Here is a 16,918-nt window from a genome sequence, read left to right as displayed (position 1 = left end):
AGAGTAAGTCTGACTCATACACTCCCATGCTTGAGAGACTTCTCAGATCTCTACTATAGCATTGTTTAAAGTGCTTAGCCCATGCATTAGAATGTGGAGTAATGAGGAGACAACTGGAGCCTATAAAGTATTTTTCAGGCATAGTCCTTGAAGGGCAGGAGAGGACCCGTGACACAGATTTTGAAGGATTTTCTCAGTTCATAAATGTACCTGCAATTCATGTACCGGTATCCAATAGTCACATTAGTACAGATATTCTGTGTTCATATGCTCAATGGTGCAGCAAATAAATGTCATTTTGGACCATATTAAAAAGAACTTGCAAATGCATATACACTAGCCAACTGCAATTTCAGAGGTATCTGACACAATATAACTGTGCATACGTTAGTATATTACAAAGGTTTCCCTGTAAAAAATTAACAGTGTGCAAGATTTTTCTAAGCTCTTCATCATAAAAATCAAACCTGCAAATAGTTATTTTGTTCCCTTATCACTGCTTCCTCTTGGGGAAAAAAGCCCCTTCATAGATAACTGGCAAATTTATCTTGCCATATGGGAAAGACATACTGGCCAGCTAAGTGCAGTTCAGAATACTGTGTCCTCTAGATGTCACCATTGTTCCATAAGCCTCATGTTTTTCTGGTCAAGTATCTGGGTACTCCTTATATGGGCTGATTTAAGTTGTTGGTTGTACTAACTAAACAAATAGGCAATTACTGAAGTATCAACAAAAATCATTCAGCAGTTACTCAGGGATTTACTACTATTATAAACCCACATTTTCTTGAGAGTCTCATTGTCCCAAAGCAAAATAAATGCAACTTAGCCTGTAATTCTATACACACTTACTTGGAAATAAAATCCATTGAACTCTGTGGGATTTACTGAGTAGACATACATAAGTTTGTACTGAGGAGAGAGAGAGAGAGAGAGAGAGAGAGAGAGAGAGAGAGAGAGATTCATAATTCTCCTTTTCTTTAACCCCTTAGTATGTTTCTGTGCGCTGCTCTGGTTTGCCAGAAGTGGCTTAGTCCTGCTGGCCACATGACCCGGAAGCTGTGTGCCGGCTCCCTTGGCCAATAAAGCGAGATGAGCGCCGCAAACCCAGAGTCAGCCACAACTGGACCTAATGGTCAGGGGTCCCTTTACCTTTACCTTTTATGCAGAGTGCAGCACAGTCTGTACAGTAAAAATTTATTACTCTCAGTATTTCTTACAGCTGTATTCCATGACCATTCATCCTAATTTATCATCTGAGACAAAAAGTTAACCTGTTTCAATGCTATATAAAAAAACAGACATCTAAAACAGTCAATTGTCTCCTGTCCCCTTTCAGGAGTTAGGATTCCATAACAAAACAGTTATACGGATACTGGTTGCCAGAAGTGAAATAGACCTGCTGAACATAAGACAACGTTATAAAGAGAGATATGGAAAATCACTGTTCCATGATATCAAAGTAAGTATGTTTGGGTTGGCTGTAATAATTTAGACATAATGTTTGGGTTGACTGTAATAATTTAGACATTAAAATAAAAAACAGCAATCGTTTTAGACATCCATGCGTATCTTCAGATATCAAGAACGCAGAAAGTAATTGCTTCTGAATGGACCAACCAACTTCTTGTTTCTTAACAGATTAAATCCTGTTTAACAGATTAAATCCTGCTTAACAGATTAAATCCTATTACTAAGTAATACCCCTCCCCACCTTCTCAATATATAGAAGGATCTGGCAACTTCTGTTTCAGTGTATCTGAAGAAGTGTGCATGCACACGAAAGCTTATACCAAGAACTAACTTAGTTGGTCTTTAAGGTGCTACAGGAAGGAATTTTTTTATTTCGACTATGGCAGACCAACACGGCTACCCATCTGTAGATTAAATCCTGTTCCTCTTAACTATTTGCACCATGCTTACAATTTCTGCATGTCCAGTGGTACTGCCCTTGTTCTTACTGTATGTCATACTTGCCCTGATCTTCTTGGAAGCCAAAACAGGCTCACTGTCTGCTTAACTTAATGCAGTTGGTGTCATTTCCATAAATAAAACAAAACACCAAAAACATTGAAAGCAATGCTGTTACTCCAAAGCACAACACAGTGTACAGTGGTACCTCAGGTTAAGTACTTAATTCATTCTGGAGGTCTGTTCTTAACCTGAAACTGTTCTTAACCTGAAGCACCACTTTAGCTAATGGCGCCTCCTTCTGCCGCTGTGCCGCAGCCGCCCGATTTCTGTTCTCATTCTGAAGCAAAGTACTTAACCCGAGGTAATATTTCTGGGTTAGCGGAGTCTATAACCTGAAGCATATGTAACATGAAGCGTACTGTATGTAACCCAAGGTACCACTGTACTCCTTATTTGTGATATTAAACTATATTTCATCAAAATATAGTGTTTCTTCAAAATATAGTTTAATATATTTTATTTTACTCAGTGCAACCAATTTTACACCAGGAGAAATCCAAGAACACACTGCTAGACACCCCAAGTGATATTAGAGATTCCACCTTTAGAATGCAACAAGTAGCAATTCTTTGACCTTATCCAGTATGTTCAATTAGTTATCTTATTCAAGATCTCAAGTTAGTTGAGGAGTATAAAGAAGATTCCCTCAAAGTAGATCAGAGACTATGGCCCCAAACTTTGCAATCAGTCCCCCAAAAACCCACTGAATTGCAAGTATGAACCATATGCATAGCAAAGCCTTTTGGCACAGAAACTATGACAGAGACAAGAAGTAGTTAAATGATAATGATCCCTGGCAAAAACGATGAAGTTCCAATTACGCATAGTGTTTATTCATCTACCCATGCCACTTTTCAGACAGAAAGAGCAAATACAATGTACCAGGATGGGCTAAGAACCTGTCCTAGAATGTTGTGAAACACCGTAGATTGTGGGGGTTTTTTGTGGGTCTGCCTTCAAATGGTGGTGTTTGTTGTATTAGGTGGAGGAGGCGAATTCATAACCTGGCCTTCATTCTAGGGCCCAAATATAAACCAACTACAAATAACAACAACGGTTGGTCTATCCTTCTGGATGGCCAAGTGAAAACAATGGAGGCAGGAGGCAGGGATGAAATACCGTAAGACTGGCGGCAAGATGGAATCATGCACACTCAAGGCACTTCCAAGTGACCTGTTTATTAAGTTTGTTGGCTATTTGATGAGCTCTTAGTCTGACTTGTTTGTTGTTTGTTGTTGTTTGTCTAAGAAAGTGTTGTCCCTCAATTTCTGAAGTATATCCCCATCAATTTCCATATCACAAAAGTCCAATCTTTTGAGGAAGCAGGTTTGTTGCATAAGACCTGCCAATGAACTACAATTGCACAGCATGAATTTGCTGGTATGAGATTGAATCCAAACCCAAAATAACCAGTCTGGAAACACCCTCCCGTGTTGCTACTGTACTTCCTCAACCTGCATATGGCACTGCTAGGCCAAACAGGAGTTTCACTGGGAAAGAACAGGCACAGCAGCAACTGAAGATAACCTCTGTCTTTTGCTTCTCTGTCCTGCAAGTGTATGAAGACTATCCTCAAACTCCATTCCTCTTGGTTATATCTGCCCTACATATGCCAAGTTCAGAAACTCCTATCAGCAGCTCTGCCCTTTAAAAAGTGATTAAGTTCTTGCAGAAAGCAACAGGGTTGCTGTTGCTGATTTTTTAAAAAAATGTGTCATCTTTAACGAATATTTATTTATCTTGCAGCATTTTTCCTCTGGACATTATGAGAGTGCTTTACTTGCCATCTGTGCAGGTGATGCTGAAGATTATTAGAAGGAAGAAAACTATGTTAAAAACGAAAAAGTTTAGGGATGGAAATGCTTTCAAATAATAAGAGATTCAAGCTGTCCTCATTATTTCTCTGTGTAATAATATACTTTCTAAATTTGTTTTGAACAAATATAGATTTTCACATACCAGATTTTTTTAAAGAATGAATACTTTGCTATTAATATATTGCATTTTACAAACTTACTTCAAAGTAGACTCTAATAAAATCCATGTGATTCCTTTCCATCCAAATGTGTTTCATACTGTTAAGTACGTCCCAGTCTCCAAGCCATGAGAAATCTCAGGGATTGCAGCATATAACTTGGGTTTGGTTTCTTTGGAATGAAGGTTACTCGAGGCTCAAGCATTAATACTCCCACAAATCCTGCTCTCCCACATTCATTTTTTAGGGGGGCTCTTCAATGACATAGCTCTGGATCAAGTATAGGGAAAGTCAGGCATCTTTTTTTTGCCCCAGTCCCAAGACGGACTGTCCTTTGTTCTCTTTCAGACACAAACGTCTCTCCTGCTTACCTTCCAGGAGGGTCTACACTCTACAGCCATTTGTTTCTGTGCACCCCATTGCCCTAATTTACATTACAAAGCAGATACTTATGGAGCAACGGGAGAGATTATGGGCAACAGACATTAAATTGACAGCATGCTATAATCTCAGGGAAAACACCATGAAAATGGTATATAGATGGCATCTTACTCCCAAAAAGCTTGCTAAAATGTATAAAGGGAAAACATCAACCTGTTGGAGATGCAAAAAAGAGGAGGGGGTCATACTATCATATGTGGGGGACATGTGTAAAGGTAAAGGGACCCCTGACCATTAGGTCCAGTCGTGACCGACTCTGGGGTTGCGGCACTCATCTTGCTTTATTGGCCAAGGGAGCCAGCATACAGCTTCTGGGTCATGTGGCCAGCATGACTAAGCCGCTTCTGGCGAACCAGAGGAGTGCACGGAAATGCCTTTTACCTTCCCGCTGGAGCGGTACCTATTTATCTACCTGCACTTTGATGTGCTTTCGAACTGCTAGGTTGGCAGGAGCAGGGACTGAGCAACGGGAGCTCACCCCGTCATGGGGATTCGAACCGCCGACCTTCTGATCGGCAAGTCCTAGGCTCTGTGGTTTAACCCACAGCGCCACCCGCGTCCCCTAGGGGACATATGTAGCCATTGGCAAATACTGGAATGATATTTAAAACGAGTTTAAGAAACTGTTTAAAATCACCTTAAAAAAAAAACCCCAGAGATTTTCCTACTTTGTATACTACCACCAGAAATTTAAAAAGATATAATAACATTGTTTATGTATGGTATTACGGCAGCTAGAACCCTTATAGCAAGGAACTGGAAGAATGAAACGCTCCCAGAGATTACAGATTGGCAGATACTCATGTTAGAATACTACAATTAGCAAAACTGACAGAAACAAAAAAACAACTAGAGAATGGATAATATTTAAGAATTATGTAAACTTTATTGTACAAATAACTCCATATTAGCAGAAATTGAGTGATATTTGTAAAGAAAAAGATCAAATGAATGTATACAAAGCAGAAAGAAATAATATTATACAATGTAAACCTGTGTAAAAAAGAATATTATATCAAACAGTATAATGAGAAGGATGGGAAGGATTGTGCTGATGAGTACTTTTACTATGTAAATAACTTTCTTTTTTAAAAAAAATTTGATTTCTTTGTTTCTTATCTTTGTTACTTCTTTAATTTTTTTTCTTTATAAATTTTCTATTTTATATAATTTTCTTTTTTTTACCTGTTAAGGGATAGTACATAATGTTTGTATAGACATGCACATTTTTTAATCAATAAAGAATTGATAGTAGAAAGCAGATACTTAACAGAGCAGGCGAGGCTATTGATTTAGCAAGCAAGTTGGTCTGACCACTATGACAGTCCCCTTTTCTGCAATAATCAATCTCACAGCGTTCAGAATCACATGATTGGAAAAGAGAGCCGCCAACACCATTTAGACTAACTCCAGACTCATTCCATTATCAACAACAGCATGGCAGGACAAACCTATACCTGTTTATTCAGAAGTCCCACTGTGTTCAATGAGAATATGTGCAAAGGATTGCAGCCTAAGAATCACAACATGTCATTGCTGGACAATTCTTGTTTTGCTTCTCACGCACACAAAGATAAACCAGACTTGTTAATATTAGGGCAGCAAAATCTTTTTCATCTGTTCACTATATATTGGCAGTATTTATTCTTAATAAGCTCCATAAATTCATGCTTCAACAAAGCCATGATCCTGCTTATATCTCCCAGAATTGTACCACACATTGTATAATTTGGGGAGTTTTCCATATCCTTCCTGAATTCCAGATCAGGAGGGTTGGGGAAACTCAACAAAGGGAGTTTACTTTGTTGTTTGTTTACTTACTTGTTAGGATTTAAAATCCTTAATTCTATACAAACAGGCAAAAACAAAACCCCAAGAACGAAAAAAAGCTTTATTTATTTATTTATTTAGCTAGCTAGCTAGCTTCCTTTCACCATAAGGTGTCAGAGTAGGTTACAATAATTACAACGCAAAGTTAAAAACATATAATGTGTCCCAAATATATATCTATATCATCTATATCTATATCTATATCTAATCTATATATCAGCTGTTAAAAGCCATGGTAAAGAGGTGTGTCTTCAATTACCCTTCCCTGTGTTGTCATTTAAACAAATAGTTAGGCATGCTGACTTATTTGACATTTCCCCCCAGCTATTTGAACATAGTAGAAAAGCATTTGTAGAACAGATGGAGAAGCTCCCCACTCCCAAAAAAGGCATTTTACAGTAACCTCTGAGGAAGCATAGAACAAGGAGAGAAACTCTACTGGGGAGTTAGAACTTTTGAGAGGGGTCAGAAGATGGCCCTGTCCACAGTACAAGCTGTCTGGTGCCTTCTGTTAAATAAAAAAGCTGTCCCCTTCACTTTATACTAGCTGAGTACTCTAACAAAAACTCTAAAATGGTCCTATATATTATGGGCAAACTGAAAGGCAACCCAGAGGGGGTGGGACAAAACACCCTAATGAAGGCTGAACTTGCTAAGTGGCTGTAGACCACAGAAGATACTTGAAGAGGGGTGTGAGGGAGAGACAGAAGACAAGGGAGAAAGGTGTGTAGTGCCCATGAAGAAGGCATGGCTGGCTGGGACCCTGAACAGGAGTACTCCCCGCAGCCACATTTTGTTGCTGCTCCCTCTTCCATACCAGATCCTTCTAAAATCTTTAAAATTAAATATTCGCATTAAGGCAGCACCCCTAATCAAACAGATACTACATATCCATTCAACCAATCACTGGTGTCTATTTGATACAACTGTGAACTGTTATCCCTTCTTACAAAGCACCATATTTTTGGTGCAGGCATTATTCCATTTACACTACATCCAGTTTCGACCAGTAGTTCCGACTTAATTGTTCAAAGGCGCACACGACGTTATCATCCTCTTTGTCGCAAAGTTCACGCAAAGAGACACTGGAAAAGAGAAGCAGAAGTAAATTAAATGCTTTTGTGAGGAGGAGGGGGTGTTATACACCTTCAACCCTGAAAACTGCTTTGTTGTATTTTGTAACATTTTTGTGCCTGAAGTAGAGCCCACACAAAACCATCCACCCCCCTGCTAGGCGCAATATTTTGAAAAGTATTCGTGCACCATTCAGCTATCAGTTCTGGCCTTCCTTGATTCCTCCCATGGGGCTTCTTGGTCCTGCTACATGATTGGACCAGTCTTGTGTTTCTTTATGGTTTACCTGAATTAAGCATCTATCTAAAACAAAAAATACTTTTGTTTTTGTTGCCTCTGAGATCTCACTCTTGATGTCCAAGCCATGTTCAAAGCGTTCAAACCATGTTAAGGATGATACAGAAGAGGAGTGGCTGCAAAGCCCAGGTCAAATATTGCAAGTTTTTGTTATTTGGATTCATCACTGCTAGCAAATCCCCATGAACAACATTCACACCTTAGATGTAAAGATGGAAATGGAGGTGACAACACCCACTGGTGTTCATTTACTATGTGAAAACTGGTTGGACTATGATATGTTTGAGTCACCCAGACTAATCTCTACACCCATGGTAACAGTGGAGGCATCACGCAGGTAAATTTGGGGATGGGGTACATAAAGAGCAAAGTATATTTTTGTCAAGTTGTACCTCATGTGTTAAGATCTCAGAAAGATATATAACAGTACAGTGATACCTCAGGTTAAGTACTTAATTCGTTCTGGAGGTCCGTTCTTAACCTGAAACTGTTTTTAACCTGAAGCACCACTTTAGTTAATGGGGCCTCCTGCTGCTGCTGCACCGCCAGAGCACGATTTCTGTTCTCATCCTGAAGCAAAGTTCTGAACCCAAGGTACTATTTCTGGGTTAGCAGAGTCTGTAACCTTAAGGGTATGTAACCTGAGGTACCACTGCATATGTTAATGTCAGCAGTCCAGCAAGGGGGGGGAAGGGGGGGCAAGTGCCTTGTTTGGCCCCTGCCCCCTCTTCTGGTGCTAACCCAGGTATGATAGGCACCAGTCTACTGACCTCTGTTAAATTGTTCTAAAGAACAAGAGTAAACAAGCAATACTTCATTGCATACCTCAAGAGGTTTTCAACCTTTTTGGGTCCACGGCTCCCTTGACCAACTACATTCTTTCTGTGGCACTCTTGTGGGGCTCAGGAGCCCAGTTATCTCACCCCTTACCTGCAGAGCTGGAAACCCCTCACCCCTTTTCAAACACTCTCGCTTGTGGAGTGTTCCCTCAGCCTCTTCCCTCTCCTTGGGAGTCCTCTGGGAGGCAGCAGCTGCCTCCCCTGCCCCCAAAGAGAGGTGCCTCCTCCCACTGCCCATAGGGGCCTGGGAAGCACCCCCTGGCCAGCCCCAGAGGCACCATTCACCTGCGGCACTTGTAGCCAGGGCTGCTGCAACAAGCAGCTCTGCAAGCCTTTGGGAGGCAGAGACGCGAGAAGGCATCAGAGGAGGGAGGGACAGAAAGAGGGACAGAGGCCGGTGTTGCCTGCAGCACCTCTGACTATCACTCAAGGCACCCCAGGGTGTCTAGGCACACTGGTTGAAAACCGTTGGCATACCTGATGACTCGAAGAACAAGGCCAAAGTCTTTCAAACAAGCATAGGCTTCTCCTTCGTGTATACTAAAATTGGAAGGAAAAGTAGGTTAGCAGAGTTGTATATTTCATGTACTTTTCTTGTTCTTGATAGCCTTGCTCCTAGAATTCGTCTGATTCTCTTTTAAAGCCATCCAAGTTGGTGGCGATCACTTCCTCCTGTTGCGTGTGAGTTCTACAATTTAGCTATGCAGTGTGTGAAGAAGTATTTTATCTGTCCTGAACCTTCCCACATTCAGCTTCGTTGGATGTCCACGAATTCTAACGTTATGAGAAAAGGAGAGAAACTTTTCTGTATTCACTTTCTCCATGCCATGCTTAATTTTATAAATATCTACTGTACCGTGACACCTCTTACTTGCCGTTTCTCAAAACATTTCTCCCTGAGAGGTTTGTCGGACAGCAACATGAGAAGGGGGCTTTTCTGTGGTGGCTCCCCACTTGTGGAATGCTCTCCACAGGTTCGCTTTAACTACATATCTTTAAGCACCAGGAAAAACATTCCTCTCTGTCAGCTTCGCCTTTGAGCCAGTGCCACCGACTGAGCTCAACCACTTCAGCCCCGACTGGGCCAGGTGAGCTGGGGTAGCACTTCCAGAGACCTTCTTCTGCAGGACCAGGTCTAAGTGCTATGGACTCACAACTCAGAGCTGTGAGCACCGAACTCACTTCCAGTAGACAGTCGTTGCACAGCAGTGTACAGCAGAGCATAAATCACTCGGACGACAGCGCTGAAGAATATCTTCTTTTATTCACTACAGCTACTGTACTATACAAACAATATACAAATGGAGACGCTGGACTGCACTGAGTGTTACAGCTGCTTTCTGCAGCGACCTTATCTACACAGAGATAACACTCAGTCTCCCCCTTTGAAGTGAGGCCAGAGCGGAGTAAGTAGCAAGCACAATCCGCCCCCTCCTCTCTGGAAAATCAGCAGATTCTTGCAATGGGAGGGGTGAAATTTCCTCACTCTTCTCATAGGCTTTTGGCTAATTGAACCATCTATGGCCTTTTAAACTTGGGGGCGTGGGTACTGTTCTTGTTTGTTACTATGTAATGCATTTTTGTGTTTTTATATGTTAAACCACCCTCAGATGAAGTGTGGTATAGAAATATAATTAATAAATAATGAAAGAAAGAAAGCACGCACCTGTTATCCTGTTCCATTGCTGTCAGAGATCCATGTTTATAGAAGTCGAGCACATATGCATTAAGTGGCATCATTCTTCCCTGATTATCACATATCTTTGAATAGAGGACTGGAATGTTTGCACCATTAATGCCTATTGTGCGCAGTATGACCTGCAGAAACAGTAGAGCAGCATTCCTTTTTCATACTACTCAGTTACTGACCAACCCCTTTGCCATACAGTAATAAAGCTGCCCTGAACCTGGATGAGATCCCAAGAACAAGTTTCTTGTGCTTAGGGGAGAATGGTTGCATTTAAGGCCGCATCCGCAGTAAGCACTTAAAGCACTATGAGACCACATTAACTGCCATTGTGGTTCAAAAGAATCCTGAGAATTGTAGCTTGTTAAGAGAGCTGAAAGTTGTTAGGAGACCCCTATTCCTCTCACAGACCTACAATTCCTGTGGTGGTTTAACAATCAATTTCCTGTTCTTGGGCAACTCTGGGAATTGCATATGAAGTCATTTTGTGCCTTTAGAAAACAGGGGACACACAAGCACAAAATAATCTACTATCCATGAACTTATCTTCATACAGTATTTCCATTTTGGTGCTGCTGTGTAATGCCAGGTCAATGATTCACAAGACCACTGCCATTCATGACTTGATCATGGATGGTGGAATTGACCTGGCATATGTAACAGAGACTTGGACGTGGCCGATGGCCTGTTCTTGCTGCTGCTTGCCGCCACGTTTCTCACAGCAACCCATGTCATGTGGGCGGGGAGTGGGGAGGTTGCAGTGATCTTTAGGAAGTCATTAGCTTGTGCCGGGTGTCCTAATTGGGAAGACCCAGTTTTCTGAGTGTATGTTCTGGAAGCTGGGCAATAGGGGAAGTACAGGATTCCTTTTAGTGTACTGACCTCCCCACTGCACCAAGGATTCCTTGCTTGAGCTGCTTCAGGTCATGGTAGATGTTAACATCCATGCTGACACAACCTTACCAAGGGCTGCTCGAGACCTCATGGAAAGCATGGCCTCCATGGGACTGCCTCTGAATAAGTATGACACTATTACCATATGACACTATTACCAACTGGATCCTTTAGATGGAAGATGAATGACAATTTGTTTAGAGATCAGGAAATTACCAAGAAGGCCCAAAAAGTTTTGAAGGACTACTTTGAGATAAACATGAATAATATGGTGGAAAAAAGAATAATCTGGGACGCAAGCAAAGCTGTAATGAGGGGATTCTTGATACAACAGAATGCAGTAAAGAAAAGAACACAAAATGAGAAAAAAGATAAGATCTTGGATAAAATAAAAGAATTAGAGAAGAAATTAAGAGTGAATCCGAAGTCACAGCCAACTCTGAGAGAAATTAAACTTTATCAAACACAATATTCTAAATTGATAAATCAGGAAATTGAATGGAAGGTTAAATTAATGAAACAAAAAACGTTTGAGTCGGCGAATAAATGTGGAAAACTGCTAGCTTGGCAGTTGAAGAGAAGACAAAGATTAAATACTGTCACAAACTTAGAGGTTGATGGAAAAAACATCCAGAATCCAGTGGATATCAGAAAGTGTTTCCAGAGATACTTCAAAAAATTATACACCCAAGGGCCGCAAGACGATGTTGAGATTAAACAATTTTTGGCAAAAAACGGACTATCTAAATTGTCACAAGAAAATAGGACAATCCTGAATTCTAAAATAACACGACAGGAGATTGAACAAGCCATCCAGAACATGCAACTTGGCAAATCTCCAGGACCAGATGGGCTGACCTCCAAGTACTATAAGACATTAAAAGACTATTTGATACAACCTTTGATGGAGGTCAGCAATGAAATTATGGAGGGGAAGAGGGCACCGGAGTCTTGGAAGGAAGCGTTCATCACATTAATACCAAAGTCGGAAGCTGAAAAGACACAACTTAAGAACTACCGTCCCATCTCTCTTTTAAATGTGGATTACAAAATATTTGCAGACATTTTGGCAAATAGATTTAAAAAAGTTTTAAATGAAGTAATTCATAAGGACCAGGCCGGCTTTCTCCCAGGTAGACATCTGTTTGCTAATACAAGGAACATTATTGACATTTTGGAACTTTTGCAAACAGACATAAATACAAAAGCAGTTTTAATTTTTATAGACGCGGAGAAGGCCTTTGACAATATCTCCTGGAAATTTATGATGGGAAATTTAAAAGAGATGGGAGTGGGACGGGGTTTTGAGAATGGGATTGAGGCGATATATTCAGAACAGAAAGCTAAACTGATAGTTAATAATGTGGTTACAGAAGAGTTTAAAATTGAAAAAGGGACACGACAAGGTTGCCCTATTTCCCCTTTGTTATTCATTTCGGTTCTGGAAGTGCTATTGAACATGATTAGAGGGGATCGGTTGGTGGAAGGAATTCAGGTCGGACAGAAACAATATAAATTAAAAGCTTTCGCAGATGACCTGGTTTTGACCTTGCAGAAGCCAGAGCCCAGTACGAAAAGAGTATTACAACTGATTAATGACTTTGGTCGGGTGGCTGGATTTAAACTAAATAAACAGAAAACTAAGGTTTTGGGGAAAAATTTGACTGATACAGAGTCAGAACGGTTTCAGAATGAGACGGAACTTAATGTGGTTAAAAAAGTAAAATACCTAGGGGTAAACATAACAGCAAAAAACCTAAGTCTATTTAAGGATAATTATGAAAAATGCTGGGTAGAAATTAAGAGAGACTTAGATAGTTGGTCAAAATTGAAACTTTCTTTGTTAGGCCGAATTGCTGCTATCAAGATGGATGTATTGCCAAGGATGTTGTTTTTATTTCAAACACTTCAGGTTTTGGACAAAACGGAGTGCTTTCAGAAGTGGCAGAGAGACATTTCTAAGTTTGTCTGGCAGGGCAAAAAGCCCAGAATTAAGTTTAAGATATTAACCGATGCAAAACAAAGAGGGGGCTTTGCCCTGCCAGACTTAAAGTTGTACTATGAAGCCGCAGCGTTCTGCTGGCTAAAAGACTGGCTACTTCTTGAAGACACTGATGTGTTAGATTTGGAAGGGTTTAACAATGCCTTTGGATGGCATGCATATTTATGGTATGACAAGGTTAAAGCAAATAAGGCCTTTAAGAACCATATTGTCAGAAAATCATTGTTTAATGTCTGGACAAAATATAAAGACTTGCTGGAAAATAAAACACCAAGGTGGCTTTCACCTTTGGAAGCCAAGGCCCGAAAAAGACCCAATATGGAGGCTAAATGGCCAAAATATTGGGAAATACTAGAAAAGGATGGAGACAATTGGAAATTGCAGAGTTTGGAGAAAATGAAAGACAAAGTGCGAGATTGGTTACATTACGCTCAGATTAAAGAAGTTTTTAAAAATGATAAGAAACTAGGGTTCCAGGTGGAGAAATCGAAATTAGAAACAGAATTGCTAGAACCAAAGATTAAGGTACTTTCAAGGATGTATAACTTGCTGTTGAAATGGAATACACAAGACGAAACGGTTAAATCGGCTATGATAAGGTGGGCACAGGACATTGGGCATAATATCATGTTTGAGGACTGGGAGAGGTTGTGGAGTAATGGATTGAAATTTACTGCATGTAACGCTCTGAAAGAAAATGTAATGAAAATGATTTATAGATGGTATATGACCCCAGTCAAACTTGCCAAAATTTACCACCTGTCTGATAATAAGTGTTGGAAATGCAAAGAGTGTGAGGGAACGTTCTTCCACCTCTGGTGGACTTGCCCTAAAGTGAAGGCGTTCTGGGAAATGATTTATAATGAACTGAAAAAGGTATTTAAATATACCTTCACTAAGAAACCAGAGGCTTTCCTTTTGGGTATTGTCGGCCAAGGGGTGGCAAAGAAGGACCAGACATTTTTTATGTATGCAACAACAGCAGCAAGGATACTTCTCGCAAAACATTGGAAAACTCAAGATCTACCCACACTGGAAGAATGGCAGATACAACTGATAGACTACATGGAACTGGCTGAAATGACCGGCAGAATCCGTGACCTGGGAGAAGAGAGGATTGAGGAGGACTGGAAGAAATTTAAGAACTATTTACAAAAGTATTGTAATTTGAGTGAATGCTAAATAAGATGCTAGATCAAAATAACTGAGCACCACTAAATTTAGAAGTTTTTAAGAAAATAAGTAAGACTGTGAAATTTAGCTCCTTCTGAGAATTATAAGATTATGAAATATAGAAGGGATATAAGAATTTAAATAAGATGATAAATTGCTGACAAAATGTTACAACGATGAAAGTGGGAGCGGGAGATGTGAGGAAGTCCAAAGAAAATGTGAAAATATGTTAAGATCAATGTTATATTGTTTATTATGTTTATTTTTATTGTAAAACCTAATAAATTGCTTTTTAAAAAAAAATGAATAAGTTTGGCCCAACCCATAGCCGCAGACATGGCTTAGATCAGGAGTTGACCTCAATGGACATTAATGAGCTGACATTAAGTAAAAGCAAAACAAAAGAATTGCCATGGTCGGATCACTTCATAGAATCATAGAATCATAGAGATGGAAGAGACCACAAGGGCCATCGAGTCCAACCCCCTGCCAAGCAGGAAACACCATCAGAGCACGCCTGACATATGGTTGTCAAGCCTCTGCTTAAAGACCTCCAAAGAAGGAGACTCCACCACACTCCTTGGCAGCAAATTCCACTGTCGAACAGCTCTTACTGTCAGGAAGTCCTTCCTAATGTTTAGGTGGAATCTTCTTTCTTGTAGTTTGGATCCATTGCTCCGTGTCCGCTTCTCTGGAGCAGCAGAAAACAACCTTTCTCCCTTCTCTATGTGACATCCTTTTATATACTTCCTGGTATATACTTCCTGGTGCAACTAGACTTCTCTGTGACCCTTCTCCACAGGGAGGTGGGACCGATTCGGATGGTCTGTCCCTGCCACTTAATGGTTTTCAGAGAGTGGTAGGGGATGTTTTGTCCCATGTTGATGGCCTCTCAGCTGATTCCCTGGTGGCCTGCTGGAAGGTGGAGTTAACCAGGACTATTGACTATCTGGCTCCAAAGCACCCTCTCCTGTCTACCAGCTCCATCTGGTATGCCAGCTGAGACCCTACCTGCCACAGACTTTCTCGCCAGAGTGTTGCATGATCTAGTTATCTTCCGCTTGGATTACTGCAATGCACTCTACACGGGGCTACTTTTGAAGGTGACTCATAAACTACAACCAATCTAGAATGCGGCAGCTAGACTGATGGCGGGGAATGGCCAGGGAGACCATATAACAAGTTTCTGAGCACAATTCAAACTTTTGGTGCTGACCTTTAAAGCCCTAAATGGCCTTGGCCCAGTATACGTGAAGGAATGTCTCCACCCCCATCGCTCAGCCCAGGCACTGAGGTCCAGCTCCGAGGGACTTCTGGCGCTTCCCTCACTGCAAGAAGTGAGGTTACAGAGAACCAGGCTTAGGGCCTTCTTGGTAGTGGTGCCCACCCTCTGGAACGCCCTCCCATCATTTTTTTTTTATATGCGCTGTAAGCCGCCCAGAGTGGCTGGGGAAACCCAGCCAGATGGGTGGTGTATAAATAATAAATTTAGTAGTAGTAGTAGTATATGCTTTTGACATATTTCTTCAAACCTCCAGTTTTATACTTTATAATCTTTCCCACTTACGTTGTTGATGGAGCCTTTGTGCAGCAAATCAAATTCTGTATTTCCTGACAGGCACACAAACGGTGAAACTGCTGTCCTTCCTTCATCGCAGCTCATTAAGTGAGATGCAAGCGGTGAGTCAGATGGTTTTTTACTTGAAAAATCTAACAAAATGATTAAAAATGTGAATTTATCAATGGGTGCACAACTCTATTATAATTGGATAATAGAGGAATGGACATAAATATCAAAAACAGATATTTATACTTTATATATTCTTGATGACTGAAGTCCTCAGATGTCTCATTAGATGTGACCATATATCCTTGTGCTCTTTTTTGTCCCTACTGAATCTAAGCCAAAATATGTGCAATTGAAGCAATCACATATTCACCCACTGCCTACCCATGCCTCCATTCCTACCTTTCTTCTGTCCAATCTACCTCCAGCATGCCATCTTTCAAACTGTACTTCCTGCAACCAGCCACAGGTTGCATATCTAAGCCCATGTAGCTTCCCAGGGACTCCTCTGGGATCACAAGGCTGCTCAACCAGTGGACCTTTGATTCCTAATTGATAGGCTTCAGAACTGCACAGTTTGTATTTCAATGTAATACAAACAATGCCTGCTTACCAAGTTCTGAAAGTGGAAGTTTATATTCTTGCTGCATATCAGCCATGGTGGAAACTATCTGCAGAAACTGTCCAAAATTCTCTTTTATTTTGGAGTTGTACTCATGCAAAGCAGCAGCAAAATCTTCAGGGAGATCCTCAAGAAACACCTAAAGACAACAGAATAGTTGCTTGAGAGATAAATAATAATCGTCAAGCCTCATTTAAAGCTTTTAATAAGAAAATACGTTTTTTTAAAAAAAGGACCACAGAATACAATATCTAGATCACCAAGAGGGCTCTAGTGACTTTGGCTGTATTGCTGCAGAATTTATCTCATAATCCAATCTATGTCACAGAATTAGAGTACTGTGCAATACAAAAGGTGCTTACATGTATCTTTATACCTTACTTCCATAGTATAAACTTAATTTATCATTCAATAAGTTGTCCATATAGAATCAATAAAAATGCAAAGGAGGAGAGAAGCTTCCAAAGAGAATTAAACAGCATGTGGATTCTTCTGTTCACCTTTGATCAGTAGTTACTGGGGTTTCTTTAAATCACATCATTA

At 40.5% G+C, this 16,918-nt stretch overlaps 2 protein-coding genes across 2 annotated transcripts in view; one reads left to right on the top strand and one right to left on the bottom strand.

The window, feature by feature from the left end:
- ANXA10 (annexin A10) overlaps positions 1-5,247 on the top strand; it is a 30,003-nt gene extending 24,756 nt beyond the window's left edge. The window contains exons 11-12 of the mRNA XM_081021762.1: positions 1,340-1,462; positions 3,721-5,247. Coding sequence (XP_080877888.1) covers positions 1,340-1,462; positions 3,721-3,789 — 192 coding nt within the window. The 3' untranslated portion in view covers positions 3,790-5,247. The remainder of the gene's footprint in view (positions 1-1,339; positions 1,463-3,720) is intronic.
- A 9-nt stretch (positions 5,248-5,256) lies between these two features.
- DDX60 (DExD/H-box helicase 60) overlaps positions 5,257-16,918 on the bottom strand; it is a 47,480-nt gene continuing 35,818 nt past the window's right edge. The window contains exons 32-36 of the mRNA XM_081021661.1: positions 16,367-16,514; positions 15,754-15,896; positions 10,097-10,248; positions 8,908-8,970; positions 5,257-7,305 (exon numbers count right to left, since the gene is read on the bottom strand). Of these exons, the coding sequence (XP_080877787.1) occupies positions 7,206-7,305; positions 8,908-8,970; positions 10,097-10,248; positions 15,754-15,896; positions 16,367-16,514 (606 nt within the window). The 3' untranslated portion in view covers positions 5,257-7,205. The remainder of the gene's footprint in view (positions 7,306-8,907; positions 8,971-10,096; positions 10,249-15,753; positions 15,897-16,366; positions 16,515-16,918) is intronic.

Source organism: Podarcis pityusensis (assembly GCF_964106645.2).
Source record: "Podarcis pityusensis genome assembly, chromosome: 9".
NCBI lineage: Eukaryota > Metazoa > Chordata > Lepidosauria > Squamata > Lacertidae > Podarcis > Podarcis pityusensis.
The sequence above is the reverse complement of the archived record's forward strand: the minus strand, read 5'-3'. Positions and strand labels throughout refer to the sequence as shown.